Here is a 24,989-nt window from a genome sequence, read left to right on the forward strand (position 1 = left end):
CATGACTAGGTGATCATAGCTAGTTTTGCTTTTGCTACCACATCATACAAGAAGAGGACATAGAGAGAGAAAGTATTCGTTCATTCTGGGGGAACCACAATGCCACATCACATGAGGCATGTTGGATGAAATAAGCTAGATTTAGGGGGGAAAAGCTACAGCGGGAATATTGTTCTTTTGCCGCTAAACGTTGGATAAAATAAGCTGGATTTAGTAGGAGAAAAGCTAAGTTGGCAACACTGCTGCCTTCTAGCACCATGGTTGATGTCACACACAGCTGAACATAGCCGACTCCGCTCCGACCCGAAACAGTACCCCTAGCACCCGATAGAGGCCAGCGGTTGCACACGCGCACTGGGACTCGAATTAATGTCCTTATTTAAGAAAATACTGATATATACACTTTCAGTCTAGTACTCTTTTTATAAATGATGACATGAGATCATCCCCATTACTCATAATTATTGAAAATAACTGAAAGTATATTTTAAAATTCAAAGTTCTTGTTTTCAGAAATTTCAATACAAATTACACAATCACTTTGTTAGAAACATAATGCTGAACTTGAGCAGCATAGGAATATACAATCAAATAATTTTATTCAGGGCTGTTGTGTTGACCAAGAGAAGTCGTACAGGACTGATGAACATGAGGTGCCTGGCACAACTTAGTAGGAGCAGTGTCAGGACTCAGCTAAGGGTCCCACGATCGTCAACCCACGCTCCCAAGATGGAACTCTCTGTAATTAAATAATATTTATTCACTATCACAAAAAAATCATAACAGCAAATGATAAGTTTGCATTTCAGTGTAATTTTATTATTAAAGTAAAATGAAGACTTGTTTATATACTAGTCCTCAATAAATAATAACGTTGTACAAAGACAATATAGGCGTACACAGATTTTATTCATGAATTTCTAGTTATCTCCCTAGAAATTATGTCTAGTTAATCTCCTTTTCAACTGAAACCTCATTGTTATTATCTCTGTTTACATCTCCATGACAGGGAGAAGGTAACTGGACATCCATCAAATCTCACTGATCACAGGAAAAAAGGAAGATGTCCAACACTTTGACAAATGAAGGTATCGGCCGAAGAAAGATAAGGGCTACGAAGGGCATGAAAATGAATGAGTCCCTAGCATTCACAGACCTTAATACCACCGGGGTCAGGAAAGAACAAGAATTGATCAAGAGACGTGGGATAGGACTGATAAAAGTGAGGATCCTGGCACAACTAAGTGGAAGCAATGCCAGAACTGGCTAAGGGCCCCGCGACAACCCATGCTCCCAAGTTGAAAGCCCATAAACCCCATTTAGCCGCCTATTACAAGAAGTAGGGGATACCGTGGATATATCATTATTTATAAGTTCCATTTCCGTATTGATTGGATGCACGTATATAGACAAGAAAGATGTTCCACCTATCAGTGCTATTTATTATGAGCAGATTCACATCAGTACCGGTTTCGACTGTTTACAGTCGTCATCAGCTGATACATTACAATATTACAACCATTAAAACAAATTGTACGTATACATTAAACACATTAAAAACAAAAAAAAAACATATGTATAAAATGCTTGGTGAGTTTAAACACATTAAAATATTAGAAACATGTATGCTTGATATATATACAGCTTAGTTTGAGTACTGATGTTGCAGTTGTCAAACACCCTAATTTGCATATGACCATAGGCTCTGCTGCCACATTTGAGATGTAATTGAAGACTAGTGTGGAGCGTGGCATTGTATGGAAGTGAAACATGGACGATAACTAGCTCAGAAAGAAAGAGAATAGAAGCTTTTGAAATAGGGTGTTATAGAAGAATGCTGAAGGTGAGATGGATAGATTGAATCACGAATGAAGAGATACTGAATCAGATTGGTGAGAGGAGATCGATTTGGCTAGATTTGACTAGAAGAAGAGATAGGGTGATAGGACACATCTTAAGACACCCAGGACTTGTTCAGTTGTTTTTTGAAAGAAGTGTAGGTGGTAAGAATGGTAGGGGTAGACCAAGGTATGAATATGACAAGCAGATTAGAGCAGATGCAGGATGCAATAGTTACATCGAAATGAAAAGGTTGGCACAGGATAGGGTGGCATGGAGGGCTGCATCAAACCAGTCTGTGGACTGATGACTCAAACACAACAACACACATGTTAATATTACAATGTAGGTGCTTGCAAAGGGAGGATTTTTGGATATTCCGATGCTAAGGGGGAGAAAAGGGAGGGGGGGGTGAATTTTTAAAATGAGTGTATCTGTATCTCAAAACTTAAAAAGTTTACAGATGTTAAAATTGGTATTTAGAACCTCCTTTAAAAATAAAGAAAGATGTATTTTTTGTTTTTGGAAAATCCCACTAGGAGTGGTGAAAAAGGGTGAAAAGGGTGTTGAATGCCTTTAATGGCGTAAATTTCAGAAGCTGAAGGTATTACAGACCTGAAAATTGGTATTTGGAATCTCCTTTAAAAATAAAGAAACGCGTATCTTTTTGTTTTTGGAAAATGCAATTAATGGGGGTTAAACAGGAGTGACAAATGGGGTGAATTTTTAGAAAGACTGTATCTACAGTATATCTCAGAAACTGAACATGTTACAGAAGTGAAAAATGGTATTTTTAATCTCTATTAAAAACATGTATTTTTTGTTTTCGGTAAAACCACTTGGGGGGGGGGAGAATTGAAAAATTAGTTTAATTATTTGTATGAAGATACTATTATCTCAAAAATGAACGATGTTGCAGACGTGATAACAGGTATTTAGAAGATAATTTACTAATAAAGAAACAAGTATTTTTTTCGGAAAATTCCGTTAAGGGGGGGGGGGATGTGAAAGGATGTGAAAATAAGTTCATTCCACTGATCTCTATACATGGATCGCTGATGGCAGGTCTCCGCTGCAGGAGAAAGTACGCCAAGTTGAACGCGCGGTTCGCCATGTTGGCGTACCCAACCTCGAGCTCTCCTTATGGGGAAGCAATGATAATATAGTCAATTTTAAGTCGCAATTAATGGCGCATTGGAATAATTAAAAATATAGAGACATGTTCACTCAAAGCATAAGGACATTGGGATCACTGACACGTCATTCCGAGGTCAGTAAATCTCCGGGATAGCAATAAACATGAGTGTATAATAACGGCCGGCAAATATTAACTTAGCTGCTGAATACATGCAATTAGCGATCGGTAACAATACGAGTGAAAACCAGTTTCTGGAAACATTGCTGTAAATTGTATACATGTATGCCACGAAATTATGCATTCTTAAAATGATGTACCTATAAACGTAGCTCAATATACAGGCCTAGATTCGACATATCGTAATCGGTGCTTGATAATGAATTTCTGTTTCCTGTTTCCAAGAAATAACGCGCATATTATCAAATTAAAATATCATTGAAGCAAATGTACACATTTATAAAACCAGAAAATATTCAAAACTAGTCAATATATCACATTGCCTGCAGCTTAATGTACTATTACAGACCTCTTTAATTAAATTCAGCTAGCAAAGCGATATTGATAGTCATCATCAGAAATATGTAACACCAGTTAAAAGAGTCCCAAATACCACGAATAGTATAATGGAATAGCCCCAAACACCCACCACACTTTCCCTTCTCCCACCACTCCAGTGTCTGAAACCCATAATTATTACTGGTGTAAATAAGGTCTAGAATTCCTCCAGACTTCATTTTCTAAGATTGTTATAAGGTCACATCAATTATTTCATCGAAACCGTCAGTTTAATTATGAGAAAAAAATAAGCAAATCTTTACTTGCAGTTAATGTTCAGTAAAATTGAAAACAGTTGGCTGTACATCACTTCTAAGGTGTGCAGTTTGTCCATTTCTATCAAAACAGTCTTCCTCTAAGTGATCCGAGCAGAGAACAGCTGTTTTAGAAGGCTCCCAATTCTTCCGCCTGATACTCCTAATCGATGATCTTAGATGTTCGGGTCTCGAGAAAGGAAACCTACAAAAATTGCCATTTTGCTCCCGGAATATGCGAAATAAGATACAATAAACCTAAAACTCAAAACACTACCCTAGGAAGATTCTTATGTACAGTATAAAACTCCCCGAGCCGGGCTGAGTGGCTCAGACGGTTAAGGCGCTGGCCTTCTAACCCCAACTTGGCAGGTTCGATCCTGGCTCAGTCCGGTGGTATTTGAAGGTGCTCAAATACGACAGCCCCGTGTCGGTAGATTTACTGGCACGTAAAAGAACTCCTGCGGACTAAATCCCGGCACCTCGGCGTCTCCGAAGACCTTAAAAAAGTAGTTAGTGGGACGTAAAGCAAATAACATTATTATTAAAACTCCCCGATGAAATGATTTCTCCTTCTGCTGATCGGTTCTGTTTGTACATCCATAAGCTGAATACTGCGGTATGTTAATACCCCGTAGAATATTTCTTCATTGATATTTCAGATAAACACATACATATTTAAATTTAATCTTGTAATTCACAAGCATACTACAAGGCAACGAACCTAAATTCGTAAAATACACTACTATTTACTTTGCAATAACACAGCACAGAACACTCGTGAAACTACAATCAAGAGGCCTGGCGTCACTGAACTAAGCATAAACAAAGCAAGCGCGCTCCTCGTGGTCTATTGCACCATGCGCTCGCTGCCATCTTACGACGCCAGTCATCTTCTATTCGGCTTACTGCTACCCAAGCTACCAGCCATCCAGGTATAGAGATCAGTGGTTCATTCTCTTTATTGGGATACTTATATGTCAAGACTGAAAGTAACGGACGTGAACACTGGTATTTGGAATCTCTTTTAAACATAAAGAAACACACCGTTTTAGAGGGGGGGGGGGTGAAAAAGAGTCGAGACAAATTGATTTTACTGTTCATAATGTACTTGATTCTGATCATAAACCGATCATTTTTAATCTTTCCTGGGTTCGTTTTCAAGAGCCATCTTTTCCTTTTGAGTTAGATTACAGTAGATTCTCCTGGCATATAAGTAATAATTTAAACACATTTGAAATAAACGATAGGAATGATATTGACCGTGCATTGTTCACCTCTGTAATAAGGTCAATAATGCACGGAAGTACACCATTCGTATGGCTAGAAATTCCTGGCACTTGCCTACGCGCGACAACGGTGCTGGTCACATTGTCAGCAATGACAATGGCAGCAGATGTAATTTACCGCCAAGTAGCGGTCTTTCATCTTGCTGCGGGGTTCAGAACAATGATAATAATAATAATAATAATGTTCTGGACCGTCGTCAAAATGTGTGGACTGCACTGGAAACGGGTCCTGGCCGGAATGCAGTCCGGCCGCGGGTTCAGTACCGCCAAGGCACCCGAGACGAGGCGACACCACGCCGGATCTCCTCAAGGATTTGATCCATATTAAAAATGCTTATAGGAAAAGATGGCAAAGATTTAGGGACCCAACTGACCGTGCGGAATACCTGGAGCTACCCCGGGAAATACGAAATCGATTGCTCTAAAGAAAGATCGAAAAATGGGAGGAACTTCGCCGTAATCTCTCAGAAAACGAGTCAGATCGCGAATTTCGGTGGATTATATATACAGTAAAACGTTTCAGTATAATACCGTAGCAAAGCACGGGTATCTTGCCAGTCATGTATAAAATGAGTACTAGATTGAAAGTGTATATTTCAGTATTGTTTTAAATTAGGGCATTAATGCGAGTCCCAGAGCGCGCGCGTAGCCGCTGGCCTCTATCGGGTAAAGTGAAATGGCGTATGGCTTTTAGTGCCGGGAGTGTCCGAGGACAAGTTCGGTTCGCAGATGCAGGTCTTTTGATTTGACACCCGTAGGTGACCTGCGCTTCGTGATGAGGATGAAATGATGAAGAAGACGACACATACACCCAGCGAAATTAACCATTTATGATTAAAATTCTCAACCCTGCCGGGAATCGAACCCGGGACCCCTGTGACCAAAGGTCAAGACGCTAACATTTAGACGGACCTCTGTTGGGTGCTAGAGTAAGATACTGTTTCGGGTCGTAGCGGAGTCGACTATGCTCGGCTGTGCGTGACGTCAAGCATGGTGCTAAATGACAGTGAATCTTAGGTCTCCCATGTTTCCATCGGTCAATCCGACAAAAATCAGCCTGACCACTGAAGGTTTATTTGAATTTAATCATACAAGGCTCAGTTCTTTTTTTTAATGTTTAGTTGATTTTTTTTTTTTTTTTCATCTTTCTCAATTTCACCATGTACGTGGAGTTCGTCACATAGTCGAGAACTGTCTTTAGAGGGAACCTTGATTGAAGCTTGAATTTCGTTGAATATATATGACAAAGTTCACACATTTTCCGAATATTTAAATTTGGAGTTAAATATTTCCCGTCAACTTTATCTTACCATATTACTAAATTTTACCGCTGAATGCTGTGTCTGTGTACGAGAAATTCTGTGAGAATCGTGCCAATGTTTCCGCGTCCCACGGGACTGCTGTTCTATATGGTGGCCTGTTACGAAAGTATGGAGATGGTTCTTTCTGGTCTTGAAAAATATCAAGTTTGTATTATATAATGGCAATGAATTAAACTTCATAATGTAAGTTTCGTATTAATACAGATATTTAAAAATATTACAACATTACCATTCTTAAAATGTTACTTTTGGACTTGGTCCACTTCAGCTCAGAACTGCCCATATGTCTCCAGTGTATCCCCTAGAATCTAGAAGTGAGATATGACGATACCGTTTATGTGTAGAGGCTCACCGGTATTACAAATATTAGCGGTTTTTAAAATGATAATTTATCAACTAGGGTGTTCCGCGATTAGTTTTTCACTTGCATTCTTATTATGAGGGAATAGACACTGGAACAGGTGAATCATCTCAAGTACGGAGGATGTATATTCTCACAGAATGCGGGGGGGGGGGGGTAGCAAAGATAATGTTCACTGTTGTGAAAAACTGTATTGTGTAAGGAAAACTTTAGTTCTCGGACGTTATTATCTTTACATCACTGTGTTTTCAAACCGACTGCTGTATGGGAGTGGAAGCTGGGTGCACATAAAATGAAACCTTTCTTACTTTGCCCTCTGTCCCTAGACTGGAATATCATGTCTACCCTATGCTCTCAAACAAACCGGTAATTCCGAGAAATGTACCCTGCTGTCTCTAAGAGTAGGCTACCCTTATTATGTCCGGGTGCACCATTCTCGGTAAATATCAGGCGTCACGAAACTCTTACCGCGGTATTGTTGTTAACCTGTTGCAACATTGCTAATCCTTGGGTCTCGAAACCGCGGTTCCTTGACGCTCGTTTTTCTCGCTATTATTTCTAGGCAGAATATTATTTAAACTTGTATAAACTTGTATAAACAAGTTTTATAATATGTTTTCCCTTGTCAGCATCATTTTGTCATTTTTATCATAATATCTTCTATTATAGCCCTTTTTTTTCTAAGATGAATTAATTTTGTTTCGTTAGGTTAGATTAGATTAGGTTATCAGTGTCAGCCGATATGGAAAAGGCAGTGTTGCCAACTCCTAAGTCAAAGTTCCCCCCAGATCACTTCCAAAATCCCTCTAAATGAGACAAAAACCCCCAAATCATAATTATTATTTTCGTCACCATCATATTGATTAAACACAATATTTTAAAAAATCTACAGAAATACTACGGTACACAAAAGGATGATTGGAAACATACAAGAAAATTATTACAAACCGTGTATGCTACTGTTGAAGAGAAAACTACTCACAAGTTTGTCTTTCTTCTATTCCTGCTGAGTGATCCTCAAAATTTGCTCAGATCCTCTAGCACCTCCTCTTTTTCACTTATTTCAACGTTTTTGTAATGATACATGGACTCACTGAACTTTTTCATCACTCGAGGGGATGGTTGAAAACGAGTACAACATATTTTTTCCTTACTAAATAATAACTAGATTCAAGTAGAGAATTTATTAGTTCTAACGATATCCTGTTCCTTAATTTGTTTGTTATAATGGAAAAGACTGAAAATGCGCGCTTCACTATGGCATTTGATACTGGTAACGTTAGCAGCCTAATTGCAAAGTTACCAATATTAGAGAAAAGATCATTTCTAGCTGCATCTTTATCCTGAAGAACCTCATCCCACACAGGCGTAGTACTTGATGTGTTGTGCCATTGTTTATCTTGGGAGATTGTTCCACTCTGAGACAATGTCATCTATATTCCCAGCCACTTTAGGACCACTGAAATTGGAGGCTAGTTGAAGTGTTTCATGTTTCTTCTGTGATGTTGCTGTGGAAGGATGTAGCACTGCCATCGACTGTAAAATTGCTATATTTTCTGGTAATCTTTCCTGTAGTTCCTTCCACAAGTCAATTAAGAACTTCTTGCATCTTTCATGAACGTCGTTGCGTTCATCAGGTTTCGGAATTTGCACCAAACATTCAAAATCATATCTTAAATACATACCTGAAGTATGCATCACGTACATACTTCTCAAAGTCAAAGTATGGGAGATCTACATCCTTCAGCTTTTCCAGCTGAGTGGGAACAACAACTTTTTCAGTACTGATTTAAAGAGTAGAAAGACATCCTGCAGTGCTTTCTCTGCGTCAACTCGCTCACTTTGAAATATCATATTAATCTTGCATGTAGCTTTTAACTCAGTTTTGAGGATCACCAGAAGGGCTTTGTAGGCTACGTAGAGCAGTCCATTATATCATAAAGTTGTTCAGCCATGAAATATTTGTCCTCAATTCTTGCTAAGGAAAATAGCAATTTCAGATCTTGCCATTGTTCCAGAGTTGTTTTAATGGTAGCATATCTCGCGAGCCACCGAGTGCCACAAAGCCCGTGAATCCTTTTGAGGTTGCGATGTTATTCATTGTTTTAAACAGTTGTTTGTAATGGCCTAGTCTCTTAGGACTGTAGGAAAACCACTTGCGGGTCTCCCTGATTGGAAACTCCAACTGACAAGGAAAAGTTTTAGTAGCTTTCTCGGCACAAAGATGGAGAGAATGACACACGCACTTCATGACGATAAGGTCAGGGACAGTGCATTTCAGAAGAGCTGTTACAGAATTATCGATCTCTACCATTACACTTACACCATTCACCCCAATGCCTACTAAGTTTTCAAGTGTAATGCCATCACTTTCAAGCTATACTTTCAGTGAATAGTAAATGGTTTCTGCATCACAAGTACCGGTAGTCAGTTACAAAATACAATAAAATGTAGAAACAATGTCTTTTCAACAACAGAAATGTACCGCAACATAAAGCTAAGCAGCTTTTGAGTTGTAAGATCGGTACTCTCATCAATAATAATAGAGTAAGGGGAATTTTCAATTTCGAGAACCAAATTTTCTTGCAGAGAAGGGCCTATAACGTTCTTAATAAGCATGGTATATTTTGTTCTGTGGATCTTTATACTATATAGAGTAGTAGAAGTAGAACACTCTAACAGAGAAATAAGTTCCCCCAGATGATCAACAATCTTGATGGAAGAACGTTGAGCTACATAACCAGCAATTGTAAGTTCCTGCCAATTTCTACAGGTTTGATCTCTTGGCACAATTTTGCGACCCTCTCCATCTGAACTTTATCGCAATCTTTTCTATGAGCTTTGAGTCTAGCGTGGAAATATCTGCAGAATGCTTTGGCCAGATGCTTCAGATGTTAACCATTCTGAAAAGTGATGAAGAGATTTGTTACTCATTAATTATGAAAGATGAAAAAGAACATGTTTATAACCTAACCATAACAACAAAACTGATCCACTGCGTCCGTGTACTGATGAGCGATTTACAAACATCTCAAAACAGCTGTTTATAATGACTTAATCTCTTAGGACTGTAGGAAAATCAGTTGTGGGTTACCATTGACACCTCATGTCTACCAATATTGTACCGTATTTTTAAATGTACACTTTTCTGCTTGAGATGATGACAAAATAAATATCTCATGAGAGCATTTTGTAATGTGGTATTTAACACCTTTTAAGTATACTCAAATTGATTAAATTTCATATATAACTTACCTTCCAATACGGGAAATGTTTCCCATGTCTTTGTATACTTCTGTACGTATTTCTTGTTCTATTTGTATGCCATTATATATTACACCGGTACACATTCACAAAAAAGAAAAATCACTCCACAGAATTATTAACACATCAAGCAAATAACATAACAACTGCATGAACTGCACAGTCAAAGTGAAAACTGCTTCGAGTTACGCTATGAGGCTGTTACATTCACGTAATGCAGGGATTTTCCTCCTACATGACATTTTTTCGACAAAACAGACCAATGAACTACAGTATGTGCGAGACCCGAAGTCTCTGATTCCCCTCAACATGTACCAATAGGAATAAATGCTGCTGCGGTTATCGAGGAGGAGATACAGAGAGAAAGTGAGAGATATGCATATTTGTAATGTTTTGATGCACCGTATCGGTAGTTTGTAGTTCTTATTAATTGAAAAAATCAGTAGATTTCATATAAATACACCTATCCGCTGGTAGTCAACAGAAATGTAAAGAATAAGGCGGCTGCTGGTTCATAAAAGAGACAAGAAGAGGGAATCCCGAGGCACGTGAAGGGATCGTACGTTAAGAGCTGCTAGAAGAGAAAATAATGACGTTGCGTGATTAACTGCAGTGTCTGAGACAGGCTGGCCAACAGTGAAAAATTAAACCTCAAGATAAATTTGACGCACTAGCGGACCCAAGCATACTACAGCAATGAAATAAATAAATAAATAAATAAATAAATAAATATAAAATGTCATTCGCACAACCCCTCAAACAATAATTTTCCCCCTAAAATTCCCCCCGACTCTTTTATCCCCCCAACTTGCCCTCTAGGACGAATAAATCCCCCTAAATTTAGGGGGAAAACCCCCAAGTTGGCAACAGTGGGAAAAGGAAGGGTGAAAGAGAACGCCAAATTTTAGCGCATTTGAAACTGAAATTTTCACCGACTTATTTCTTGGCGAAACAGGGTTATTTTTATGAGTTGGGAACTCGAGTTGGTCACCTATTAATTGTAACAAGGACGTCAGTCTCTTTCTCTTTGTTTATCATCCACCTGATATTGTAGATATACGATATGCGGTGCCAAATCCATTTTAACGATACTCTCGCGGCACTTCAGATGCACGCAATGTGAGGTGATATCGCTCACTCACGCCCGGGAAACTTTTAAATCGGATCACGACACTTTTAATGCACGTAATATACGATTACACGTGAGCTTATGTAGCGTACGTAGGCCTTAAAGCCTCGGTTAGCTGCTTAACTGCTCGCTCACGGTCGGTTTACTTTTAACCGAGGTAAAACGTCACAAATTTCAAAACCGGGCTTGATGCAACAGGAATTCAACTTAATGATAAAAAACTACCCATTTTACTACGGTTAAGTCCTAACCGAGGTTGACGCACCCGGGCATTAGTCTGATTATGGGAGGGGAAATCAGACTCGTTTAACTTTATTCAAAATTATTTTGAAAATACCGTTATTACGGTAGTGACAACTATATAAAAAATATACTGTGTTGGGGTCACTAGCGTCACCTTGGCATATAAAACCGCTTATAGGACTCACGGCATTAGTTCGCTCAAATGCAGTAGAGGCAATACACGACACTTATGGATTTCGCCTTGCTAAAATGGTAGACAATTCGATGGTGGCGCTCCTAGTGACTTGACCTGAACAAATCGCGCTAAATTCAAATATCAATGGAAATAAATATACGGAAGTGGATAAATAAATTACTTCTAGAAAGAAAGTGGTACTGAGATATTAACTTCGAAGTTGCTAAAGCAATTCTGGATAAATGAATGAAGAATTATTTAAAAGGTTATTATTCAAAGACTGAAATTAGACACATAAACAAGATATGAAATGGGCTGCTGTCAAATGGCTTGATCTTTCATTCATGCCTTACTTTTTTAGCTTTAGCATTCCTGCCTGAACTTTTACGGTTGGATTTGTCTTTTTTCTCATTTAAAAAACATTGTATGATCACATTACGACACTTGTCAATAAAAATATCGCCACATTCCTTACACACATGATGCAATGAATTAACATTTAAAAGCTGGACAATTTTCCTCTTAACATGGAGCCTACTAACAGAAAGGAAAACTATAAAATTCCGGCTTTAATATGAGAAGATAGATTAAAGAAAGAAAAGTATGAAAATGTTGTCGATAGTGATGCTTTGAGTAATATTTACGTACAATTAGAGTAAAAATATAACATACCCTTGGCTATATAGTCGAGTATTTTTAAAGTCGCTGACCTTACCCAAATCACTTCTGTGACATTTCAAAACCCACAGATCACACCTACAACAACACATCGGTATTGAAGGTTAACTGCTGCACTATACAATAAAATATGCGTATTACATTTTATGCCAGTTAAAATATGGGTCGAGCAGGTCAGAAGATTATGAAGTACTATTAAAATCTCTGTCACTGGAAGAATATATATGCAAACACAATATTACTTACATGTTTATGTCACGAGGGAACCTGAAGAACGACCGCGCATTTTTCTCTACTTCGTAATTACTGCAGCCAAACACAGCACATACCTTTCCCCTCATGCTGAGAGGAGATATCAAGGAATGACACACGCTACTATTTAATTATGTCAGCTCACTGAAAACGCATAAATAACACCAAAAACTTCACACAAAAATACACGTGCTCTTATGAGAGAATCAGTACTGTTCAGGTCTATCCGCTAGAGTGAGTTCCAATAGCTGTCCCTCGATATCTCGCTCAGTGTCGCGTATTGTCTCTACTGTATTTGGTTCGCTTTACTATTTCAGGTTCACCCAACGAGCTAGAATAACATCATAGAGGGACTGTATACCTGACATCAGCGCTCCCTGCTTGAAGCAGGACCAAAGAGGATAGAATAGAATAGAGATGAAACTCAATGATAAATTTCGGTTCCAAGCCACTTGGCGCTAGTAGTTTTAGTCTCTTTTCCGAGATAGCGCCACAGTGTGCATTCTGGTGCAATACCTTAGTATTACTATCAAGAGATAGCGCGCAGAATTAACATCCGGCGCAGTGACGCACATCCGGGTATGCTTACGACTCCTCCCCCCTCCTTTCCCTCTCCCTCGCCCCCACCCCCCGCCAAACGGCGATAATAATGCAGTTCTACTACTTCCATGCCCAATACATTGTAATTCATATATTTTTATTTCCAAGTACTTACTACGTTGTAAATAATGATCTGATACCCCTAGTTCGTATGGCATACTATGTTACTGAGAACATAACCACACACCTCAAAGCAGCTTTAACTTCAAATGAATGATTGACACATTAACACAAAGCTGATATTATAACAAATAAGAAATCCCTTCGAAAGCAAGACAACAGAGCACACCATATGCAAGACAATGGGGTATCACATCAATATCCAAGTACCACATGAAAATAAAAACAGAATTAAATGCACTGAGACAGGAAATATATAGAACTACATTAATAGAACCATTCAGCTTTCAGCCCCTGATGTGTACTCAAACAGGAAATACAGGATTTCAGGAGGACTGGCGAAGATATATTTCAAATAAACAAGCACAAGGAACTAAGATTTACATCACAAGCACATGAGCACTTGGAATTCAAACAACACAAATACTGTAGCATCATGGGAACTATCGATTAAAATCGATATAAGTTCGAACAAGGTTAATCGATTGGGTAAAGTCGAATTCGATGCAATTCAGCAATATTATCTCCACAATGCTTGACGTTTTATGGCTAATTAATTTGTGAGAAGTGCCCACTGATTGAGGTTAGACTTGAAATACTTTAAATACTTCACTTCGAGACAAACTGCCTTTAATTATTAACAACGCTCATTTCATGCTTACTAGCGTGCCATCTACAGAACGTGTATATAACTATTTACACGTTATGAATGACCTCCAGCGCCATCTAGAAAAAGAGACTGAAACTACCTGAAGCTAGCTACAGATTGGAACCAAAAGCCCTATTAGAGTTTCACCCCCCTGAGCAGGACTATAAAATAGCTCGTTGGCGCGAGAGCATATGTTGAGGTGACAGGGAGATCGTGCATGCCAATTTAATTCCCTAAGTTTTAAGAAGTGAAAAGATAGATTGTCGCTTTCAAGAATGCCAGCCGTAAGCTCAGCGTATGGTTGTACTAATCGGTTGTACCACTCGACTGACGGAAGAAATCGAAGCCAAACTTCCGGATGAGCAATTTGGATTTAGAAGAGGAAGAAGTACTCTACACGCAATAAGAAATCTACTGGACGATATACATGACACCTTACGGCTACCAAAGGGTAAATTTCACACAGTGTTCATAGATTTCTCCAAGGCCTTCGATAATCTTAATAGAAACATCATATCGTCGAAACTAGATTATCTTGTAGAGGACAAGGCGCTCACTCTTTTGATCCATAACATGTTGATAAATAACACTGTCATCATCTCAGACAATATAACCTCATCGAGGGAGATCACGCAGACAAATGGCGTTCTACAGGGTGACCCTCTTAGTCCTTTATTGTTTAATGTAGCTACCTATGATGTGGTCCAAGCGATAAAAGAGGTGACAAACGAAGTAACCACGTATTTATATGCCGATGATATGGTTCTAGGATCACACGATGTTAAAGAGCTACAAAAAGCACTGGATGCACTGGAGAAGTGGGCAGATATAAATGAATTGCAGGTAAACATCGAAAAGACTGTCTACATGATTTTCAGGAAGGGTGGACGAACATCCTCAAGTGACAAAGTGACCTACAAAGCAGAAACATTAAACGACGTGAACAGTTTTAAATATCTGGGCTTGACGATGCAGACGACAGCAAACTCCTTTAGACTTCATATTAGACTACGTGCTGCGGCAGCTATGAAAGCGATATTTGACATCAAGAATCTAAACAGACTATCTCTCAAGACGGCCATTACCCTGTTTGACGCAGAAATAATCGCTATTTTAACATATGGGCTGGAAATCATTTGGGATAAGCTAACAAAGAATGACCTACACATTCTAGAAAAAGTCAAAGCCCGATTCTTAAAGACAACCCTGTGTGTGTCTAGATTCACTAGATCAAGACTGGTTTATGAACTCGCAAAGGAGCCTTTCCTAATTGAAGACTTGAGATTCAAGCTTGCTCTACCTTATACAGACCAATGGAAGAAACTCCTGGACGAAAGAGTGGCCAAAAGGAATGATATTTGTCCCGAATTCTATACGACTGAAGCAATGACGAACAGAACATGGACCAATACAAACCAGGACCTCCGACATTTTATCAATTCTATGGCAATTCATGGATACCACTACAAACTCTGCAAAACCAGGATCTTTCATGAACCGGACGAGAGTTGTGTGTGTAAACTGTGTAATTTGACTTGTTCTCGTTACCATGTCGTGGAATGCTCTAAGAGAAATAGGCCTATAATTGACTTATGTTTAAATGACATGTAATCGCTTTATATACACAAATTGTGTGCTATTAAATTATATAATCGGAGTAATAAAACCAAGGATATATCGTTCTTTAAGTAAGTATTACTGAATTATAGCCGAGATTCCTTTTTGTAATTTCTGTTTGTAATTAAATCCATTTTATTGTTTACTTAGCGAAAGTACGGATAGCCACGGTAATTATTTGTCGAATTTTGTTTCAGATTTCGTTTAAAGAACAAGGAATTAACTGAACAATGCGTTGTGAGGGCGAAAAGAGATAAATGGTATCCCACTCAATTCAGTTGCTTATGCTCTGTAGATTTCCAGCCCTATTTAATTTTCATTCACATTTACAAATAAAGGAAATGGAACGCCCACCACCAAGAAAACGTAACCACAAATAATAACTTATTTCGTTCAAACGTACACCAAGTATGATAAATACAGCATTTTACTGCTATTTTTGAAATGTATATAGCCTTTATTGTAGATGTCTGTTGCCTTGTTGGTTGAAGAGAATTTCACAGCTCCTATAGATACAAATACCTAACCGTTCCATAGAAACAACCTGTACAAAAGCTTTCACAGTGACTTACTTTAAGTACTGTATATTTTATTATGTCATCCTAATAACATGCATAGAAAGCTAAAACAATTATTTCTTAATAGAATTCAAAAGACTAGAGCTATTTGTGTGTGTGGAGGAGGTAGCTTGAACTTGGCGCCAGCGCTAAGGCCGCGTGCACACCGAGCGCGCTTCGCATAGTGTGTCGCGTGTAGCGTGAAATGCTATGCATAGCGCAAGGCGTGCTTGCTGTTCACACCGAAAACTCTACGCCGTGCTCTCAGCTTAGGTTGGTGCGAGGCGTTTTAGGGTGGTCACAAGCTAATGCCGTTATCCAAGTACACTAGAAACAGTTTACTGATGGATAACAGTTACCTAAAATTGAAAATTAGGAAAAAGAATCGAAAGTGGGTTCATGAATTTAATGAAGAACGAATTACTTTCAGAGAATTCTATCGTTTGCACAGAGATGCAAGACTTTATCGCGATACATTTTATGATTACTTAAGAATGACAAAAAATACCTTTGACCTTCCAAACCCTGCAACTGAAATGTGGCGTCAAGTAGCAGAGAAGTATTGGGAGAAATTCAATTTTCCGAATTATCTAGGAGCACCGTGTAACAAACACGTGGAAATTAAATTTCTGACTAAATCACGCTCTTTATATAATAATTATAAATAGTATTTTGCAATATAGTTACAATTAACATACACAATTAATCATCGTAACAAAAGTGGAGTAAATGTGTGACAAATATATTTAATAAACAGAAATATTTACTTCCAAGCCCACTACTAGCCTGCAGAGTGATATTCTTCATGTTACCACCCTCTATTGGCAAAATTATAAGCCGATATGACGGAGTCTGGGAGATTCTATGCACTTTGTCACAAAGTGTCCAGCTACATGGCTAAATGGTTACCGCACTGGCCTTTGGTCACAGAGTCCCGGGTTCGATTCCCGGCAGAGTCGGGAATTGTAATCATAATTAGTAAATTGCATTGGCACGGGGGCTGGGTGTATGTGTGTATGTATAATCATTTCATCCTCATCATGATGCAGGTCATCTACGGGAGTCATTTCAAAACACCTGCACCTGGCAAGCCGAACTTCTCCTCGGACACTTCCGACACTAAAATCCATACCCAGTCTCATCCTGTCACAATGTTAAGCCCAGTAAAGTGTGACAGTAGAAGTAATATTACTGTGTATGTTTACTGTAGGAATGCGATACAACTGTTGTAGATACTTAAGTCCACTTATTTTGCAAAACAGTTACATTTTTATAGTTTTTGTGTCTTGGGTTCCATATTTCTTCTCTTTGAAACACTGCATGAATAATTTCTTCTTCCATAGCTTCAGAACCAGCTAGGTAACGCTAAGCAATTAACCAACACTGCGCGTTGTCTGGCGCTTCGCTTAGCTGTAAGGTAGGCGTTCAGCGTAGCACAGCGCGGACGGTGTGAACACCTGGATTACGAACAAAGCACTGGTTATGCTTAGCGTGACGCTTAGCGTTGAGCAACACGCGACACACTATGCGAAGCGCGCTCGGTGTGCACGCGGCCTAACCGTTACAAGACCATCGACTTTTGAGTGGAAGGCACTAGCGATTCCCAACGTTTTTGTACTCGGGCTATCCCTCATTGTTAAAAATATTGAGTCTCTCTTATACCCCCCCCCCCGCAAATATTCAAAACTAGAACGAATCAGGAAGAGGGTGCGTATTTACCAGAGGCTTGACGTATGTTAGCGAAACTATAAGCAATACTAGTGAAAATCCACAGCCTGTTTCCAGTCATTCGATTGGGTCAGGAATGGAATGAATGAAGCCTCCCTCTAGCGGCGAGGGTAGGAATTGTGCCGGCTGCTGAAGCCTTGATGACAGATGAAATGATATTGGAGAGTGTTGCTGGAATTAATTATGACAGGGAAAAGTGGAGTACCCGGAGAAAAACCTGTCCCTCCTCCGCTTTTTCCATGGAGTGACCGGGATTTGAACCACGGAATCCAGCGGTGAGAGGCCGACGCCCTGCCGCCTGAGCCACGGAGGCTTGCAAGCAATCCTAGTAATAATCAAAATTTTCGACACCACTCGACTGACTTCAACTGCCACAACCAATACAGTTTAATAATACAATCGAAGGGCGAAAATGGGAGTGAACTGCCACAGGGATAAATTTGTGCGTCTGCTTGGAATCGAATGGGATGATGGTAGCTAAATATATGGTTGTTCGTAAGTTTTAGGACGTTGTAACCAGCGACATAAGGCGTCTCCGGAGACCTTTTTATTTTTTATTTATTTATTGGTGACAAAAGGTCTCATGAGCCTCTGGCTCGTGATAGGGACAATACAGTATATACTTTCCTTAAGGCGACACAATAATTACATTTCATATACAATAGCTTTTTCTGTAAAGTGACAAGTACATTTTTGGATAACTAAGACATTGCCTTTTTTTTTTTTTTTTAAATACAAAAATCAATAGCATTATTATACCAGCGACGTAAGATTGTTTTCAAGTTTTCACGAATGGTATTTTCGGGTGGTTTTAATGCTGCTAAAGTTTAGGATATTAACAAAAGACATTCTTTAAATATTGGAGGCACCATTATATTTATATTTACCGGTACCAGAGAAAAGACTGGAGAGCCGTAGTATGTAGATATCACAAGCAGATGACATCGAGTCACAGAATTATAATTTATTAATGGAGTTGGTCATCTCTTTGAGATAATGCTCAGTTTGTCAGTGTATTTTATGAGCACTAAACGACCTAACCATCGATACATCGTTTATCACCCAATTGTAGCAAGACCGACTACGGTCTTGATTGTAGTCATACCCACCAGTAGGCCTAGCAATTAATAATGGGGTTTTCATAGGTAAAGCCTTGGTGTACTTGGCAAAGCCATCCCCGAAATACAGGGCAATTCAAAATGATGGACCTGATTTCATAAATTTATTCTATGAAATCTAATGGACATATCATACAGTGAGATATGCGCAAAGAAAGGCAAACTCTCAAAGGTTATTCAGTTTAGATTTCATCCACGGCCGACTGTATCCCTTGCTGCGCTCCTTAACCGGCCTTGACAATCGCTTGTGAAGCCCAGCATAAATCTGTAATCACGGCCGACTTGATGCGTCGCTCTAGCTAGCTCCTTACCGGCCTTGACAATCGGGTCCACGCACTGCACCGCCGTCTCGATCTTCTTATACTGCTTGCTCCATGCAAGGCCAACTAGATAGACAGGCCGTAAGGCTCTCCCTCCACTTCGGGCGCTACGTCACACAAATCGCCGGCTGCTTCACTTCTCGCCAGTGACTTGTAGGCTGATCTGAACCTCGCAGCAGTGAGGCTGTCGATGGTGTTGAATGATTTAAACGTGTGTGAACATTGTGAATTATGACCACGTCGTGTTGTATACCTGGTTGTAGAATCAACTATAGCTCAAAACAGCATAATATTTCAGTGTTTAAAACTTTCCTACTGACTTGTTTCGGAAACAAAAGTGGATCATAGCCATCCATCGAATTGAATTCGTCCCTTCAGCAAGCTCAGTTGTGTGCATAAAACACTTTGACGAACGTTTCGTAATTAGGAAGGATTCTGTTAAAAGACCTGATGAGTCTATTTTAACTGTAAAACCTAACCATTTAAAACTCTCAAACGGCGCTATTCCTAAGTTTGAAAATGTGGCTGCCTATCTGTCTAAAAATCTTCCAACACCGAGCAAAACTCCTATTCAAAGACAAGAAGAAATTGAAAAACGGGAAGGAAGGAAGAAGGAAAGAAAGAAAGCTTAGGAAGAAGATGACAGGATCACAGACTTCGATGACCGAGCTCGATAGCTGCAGTCGCTTAAGTGCGGCCAGTGTCCAGTAATCGGGAGATAGTGGGTTCGAGTCCCACTGTCGGCAGCCCTGAAGATGGTTTTCTGTGGTTTCCCATTTTCACACCAGGCTTATGCCGGGGCTGTACCTTAATTAAGACCACGGCCGCTTCCTTCCAACTCCTAGGCCTTTCCTATCCCATCGTCACCATAAGACCTATCTGTGTCAGTGCGACGTGAAGCAAATAGAAAAAAAAAAAGGACTTTGATGACGTTCAGGGTAATTTCAGTATTAAACGCAAATTAGATTTTGACAAAGTTTTTGTCAATTTTAACACCCAAAGTCTCTGTATTATCAAAATTTATATGACTGAGGAAAATATTCCAAAAATTGGTACTTCTTTAACATTAAACGAGGCTCTTAATTTTAGAGCCATTAAACATGATATTTTCATGAAAGATAATCTTGATATATGTGCATTAAGTGACTGGGGAAAGATATTAAAATGGACAAATTTGTAAATTCCTGTTCAGTCCTGCTTCAATATTTTTCGCATTTCCTGGGGCGTAAAAGAAGATAAGACAGTCAACGTTTCTTACAATGCCTCACCCGGTGTATTTACAGTCTTTTACTGCAAAACTAGGCACGGGAAATTCGGGTATTGATGATTCGCATTGGAATTACTTGAAAAAGAAACTAAAATTGTTAAATGAGCATGAAAGATGTTGTAACTTTTTGGATGGAGTCTATGTAAAACCTGAGGTGAACTATAAAGGAAGAAGGGTTTCTTTGTTAGTGGCTTTACATCGCACCGACACAGATAGGTCTTACGGCGATGATGGGAGGGGAAAGGCCTAATAGCTGGAAGGAAGCGGCCGTGGCCTTAATTAAGGTACAGCAGCTTAAACAAACTCCTGCAGCTGCTTCACCAGAGCAACAAAACAAGGTTTTTGGTATCGAACTCCTCCTCTGTCCTGATGCATAATCAGTTCCATTTAGCGGTGTCGAAGCTCTAGGCAGTGAGATGTTACTGACACAAATGTCACACTCCATCCTCTCTTCAACAACACGAACCTAGTACCCGCAAATTACGATTTGATTTCCCGTTTGTAATTTGATTGGAATGTTACTGTCTGGATATCTGAGGTTGTGCAAAATGTCTAAACATGAGCACGTTTGTTTTGTGATTGTCCGTCACAATTCTTATCACAAGGAATCCACTATCCTCCACGGCTTTAATCACCTTCTGGAAAAAAAATCCGCAGCCCGTTTCCAGTCATTCGACCGGGTCAGGAATGGAACGAATGAAGCCCCCATCTAGCAGTGAGGATAGGAATTGTGCCGGGCCGCCGAAGGCTGTCGCACTCCTCCGGGGCAGTGATTAATGAATGACAGATGAAATGAAATGATATTCGAGAGTGTTGCTGGAATGAAATATGACAGGGAAAATGGGAGTATCTGAAGAAAAACCTGTCCCGCCTCCGCTTTGTCCAGCACAAATCTCACATGGAGTGACCGGGATTTGAACCACAGAACCCAGCGGTGAGAGGCCGTTGTGTTTATCTTACTATTTAATAAGAGTATAGTCTGTCCGTACATTCGTATTTTTTCCCAGTTTTGAGAGGGTTGATTGTATAGTATACGCGATACGGAGATGATATCCACAATTTTTGAAGTTGTTGTCTGTCTGTCATGTGGTTTGAATGAAATAAACTAACCCATATTTCATACCACTTATCATTATAAAAATAGACATATCCAGAAATTTTCTGCACATGGTTTTATCTCACTTTGTTCAGTAGGAGCTGAGAAATAGCATTTTTAACGTCAAGAATATTGCCTCTCAGAAGGAGAACAAAGAGATTTGCGATTTAGGCCTATTTCGCGGGCCACCGATACCACTCTCATGTCCATTGTTGGTTTCTGCCTAACGATACCGGTAACAATTGTGTTTGGTACCGTACTGGTACTTCTTGCTTGTTGTGTAGAATGCAAAGCTGTGTGAACTAAACATAGGTACTCTTCTCATTTCAATTTTGCTAACATATATTGAACACATTTTGACACAGTTTCCAGTGATAATCAGTTCTATAAATGGCTATAAAATTATTTTTCACGTGTGCCAAGCCGTGAGAAAGGATTGAAATGTGTTCTAAATAAAAGGTATTGAACAGGTGGATCAAACATGTAATTTCTTATTTAAGACATTTGTAGAGTTATATTGCTACTATCTACCAACAAAAGTGAATTTCTATTGGAGCAGGTACTGTGGCTGAGTTATTACTTTTTTTTTTGGTGACACTGAGTAAACCACAGAGATTGTTAAGTCAAAAACAATGTCTATAATTTGTTTCAGTGCTTACCCACTCCCCTTTTTAAAGATGCTTTGTCCTTTTCACATTTTAAATCAGCTGTTGATCTTTGCCTTTTTCAGATAATTTATGTGTCAGTGATTCTCAAAGCCGATTACGTGACTGTGTTCGTCTGTCTTCACCAAATGCAGAAGTTCACTGTATTGCTGCTCTTGACAGGTAACTACTTAATTTTACATGTCTGATGTAGAAGAGAGATTTATTAGCACTTAGTGATGAGATGAAGCTTGTGATTACTATGCTGAGGAATTATAGCCACATAATTAATTCACTGGGCCATGTGCTTAGAGGCGCGTAGCTGTGAGCTTGCATCCGGGAGATAGTGGGTTCAAACCCCACTGTCGGCAGCTGTGAAGATTGTTTTCTGTGGGTTTTTCATTTTCACACCAGGCAATGGGTTTTTCATTTTCACACCAGGCAAATGCTGGGGCTGTACCCTAATTAAGGCCACGGCTGCTTCCTTCCCAAAGTTAAGCCTTTCATATCCCATCGTCGCCATAAGACCTATCTTTGTCGGTGTGATGTAAAGCAAATAGAAAAAAAAAAAACCCCCACATTAATTCTAGTCAAACAGTCTAAAATGTTTTGTTAATGGGCAAAACTATGTAACGAATAATGTTGAGCAAATATATCATGGCGATGTGATCAGCAGTTACTACTGTTGCGTTGAATGTTATAAAGGATCTATTCAAAAATAACAACACTTCTACTACTAGTAGTAGTAGTAGTGCTTTAATCAGAAATCAATTCAGTACATATTTGGCATCTGATAACATACAAAGTTGAGAATATAAAGCAGTTACATATTATTTTCAAATTTCAGAAGTGATCCAAATACATAAATAATGTTACTGAACCATTTAAATGTTTAGGCCAGGGCCTCTCAAATGCCCAAAATCTCATGCGTCAAATTGAGGTGCAGAGTTCCTGTGCACAGTGCATTGGTCCTTTTCGGCTCGGCTCGGACCAACGCTTCGTCTCTGGGCTACTCGGCAAAGTTTGACTCAACTCGGCTTGGATTTGGAGCGCTATGGGGCAAGTGAGGAAGAGGTAGACAGGCGGAGCGAGCGAGACAGGCGTGGGGAGAGAGAGACAGCGCTATTGCTCCAAATCGAGCAGTGGGGGTCTGCACTCTGGTCAACCAAGCGAAGTTGTCTTTTGCACAGTGCATGCACTCTGAGAGGCCCTGGTTTAGGCCATAGATTTTCTAGCATCCCATTACAATTTACAAATATTATGCATCTTCTGGGAGTCATTGTTCAAACCAGAATGTAATCCAAATTTAAAATGACTAACTTAGCAGTCATAGATTTAGCATTCTACTGTATTTGGTGACAGTCAAATGACAGAGCTCCAGATGTAAGCAAGTATTAGTTTCTGGCATGGCCAAATGCAATTGTATTTTAAACATGTCATTTATTTATTAGACTACCAATTGTTAACAAGTGTGATTCTATTAAAGAAACTTTAAAAATAGTTTATATTGGGTCCACCTTGTCAATACACTTTTAATTATTGAAATTTATTTATTCTATCATACATGTTTCAGGAACAGTATGCATTCCCTTCATCAGTGAAGTCAAATCAAATCTTAATTTTACAAGTCTGATGTAGAAGAGAGATTTGTTAGCATTTAGAGATGAGATGAAGCTTGTGATTACTATGCTGAGGATTTCTAGCCACATAATTAATTCTAATCATACAGGCTAAAATGTTTTAGTAATAGGCAAAAGTAAGTAATGAATAACTATTTTAAATAGTTTCTTTAATAGATTTAGACAAGTCAGTACACGATCAAATAAAATACCTATTATGGTTAAGTTTATCAACAACAAGTATGATTGTCTTCCGAAGGTAAATTTCAAATCACATGAGTTCTGAATGCGAATCTGAAGAAATGTCAAACTGACCCTGAAAATTGGGAGGTTGTGGCGTCCACTCGTCCACCAAGGGTATCTATCCTTTGAACTACAACAGAGGAAACTTCTGGCTGACAAACGCAATGCTAGGAAAAAGCGTATGAATAGTGGAAGTATCAACCCTCAAGGACCAAAGACTACCCAAGATACCGTGTGCCAACGTTGTGGAAGAGTATGATTGTCTTTCAAATCACATGAGTTCTTTGATGGTTGTATAATCCAAATCTTGATTTGACCTCCCAATTTTCAGGGTCAGTTTGACATTTCCTTGGATTCTCCTTCAGAACATCTTTTTAGCGTTTTTGTTGCCCACCCTGTTTTCTCTGTCCGACCTTCAACTGACAGTACATGATTTGTTTGGGGGGGGACATGACTCAGGCATGCAAATTACACGACCTGTCCATCGAAGCTGGTGTTTTATTATGAGAGCCTCAATGCTGGTTGTATTTAGCTTGCTCCAAAACACTTCGTTCATCTGTCTTGCCATTTTATTCCTAGGATTATCCTAATGCAGCATCGATGGTATTTTTCAAGGCATAGTAAGTGCCTTCTGTATGTAACCCAAGTTTCCCAACCATAGACTAGAGTTGGAACAACAATAGCTTGGTATATGTACAGTGAGTACTGATGTTACGGTTGTCAAACACCCTAATTCGCACATGACCATAGGTTGTGCTGGCACATTTGAGATGATATTGAATTCGTTGAAAGGTGACTGCCCAGATAAGGAAAGTGTTCAATATTTTTTAAACTAGTTCCAATAATCATGATAGCAGGAGCAGCAGCATTACAGGTTGGTGCAGGTTGATATAAAATTTACATTTTACCAGT

General features: G+C 39.2%; 1 protein-coding gene across 3 annotated transcripts in view; it reads left to right on the plus strand.

Annotated features, from left to right (window-relative positions):
- LOC136857087 (transferrin) overlaps positions 1–24,989 on the plus strand; it is a 389,183-nt gene that overhangs the window by 32,346 nt on the left and 331,848 nt on the right. For all 3 annotated transcript variants that reach the window (XM_068225055.1, XM_067135471.2, XM_067135472.2), the window contains exon 2: positions 22,302–22,398. In XM_068225055.1, the coding sequence (XP_068081156.1) occupies positions 22,302–22,398 (97 nt within the window). The remainder of the gene's footprint in view (positions 1–22,301; positions 22,399–24,989) is intronic.

Source organism: Anabrus simplex, chromosome 1 (genome assembly GCF_040414725.1).
Source record: "Anabrus simplex isolate iqAnaSimp1 chromosome 1, ASM4041472v1, whole genome shotgun sequence".
NCBI classification, from domain to species: Eukaryota; Metazoa; Arthropoda; class Insecta; order Orthoptera; family Tettigoniidae; genus Anabrus; species Anabrus simplex.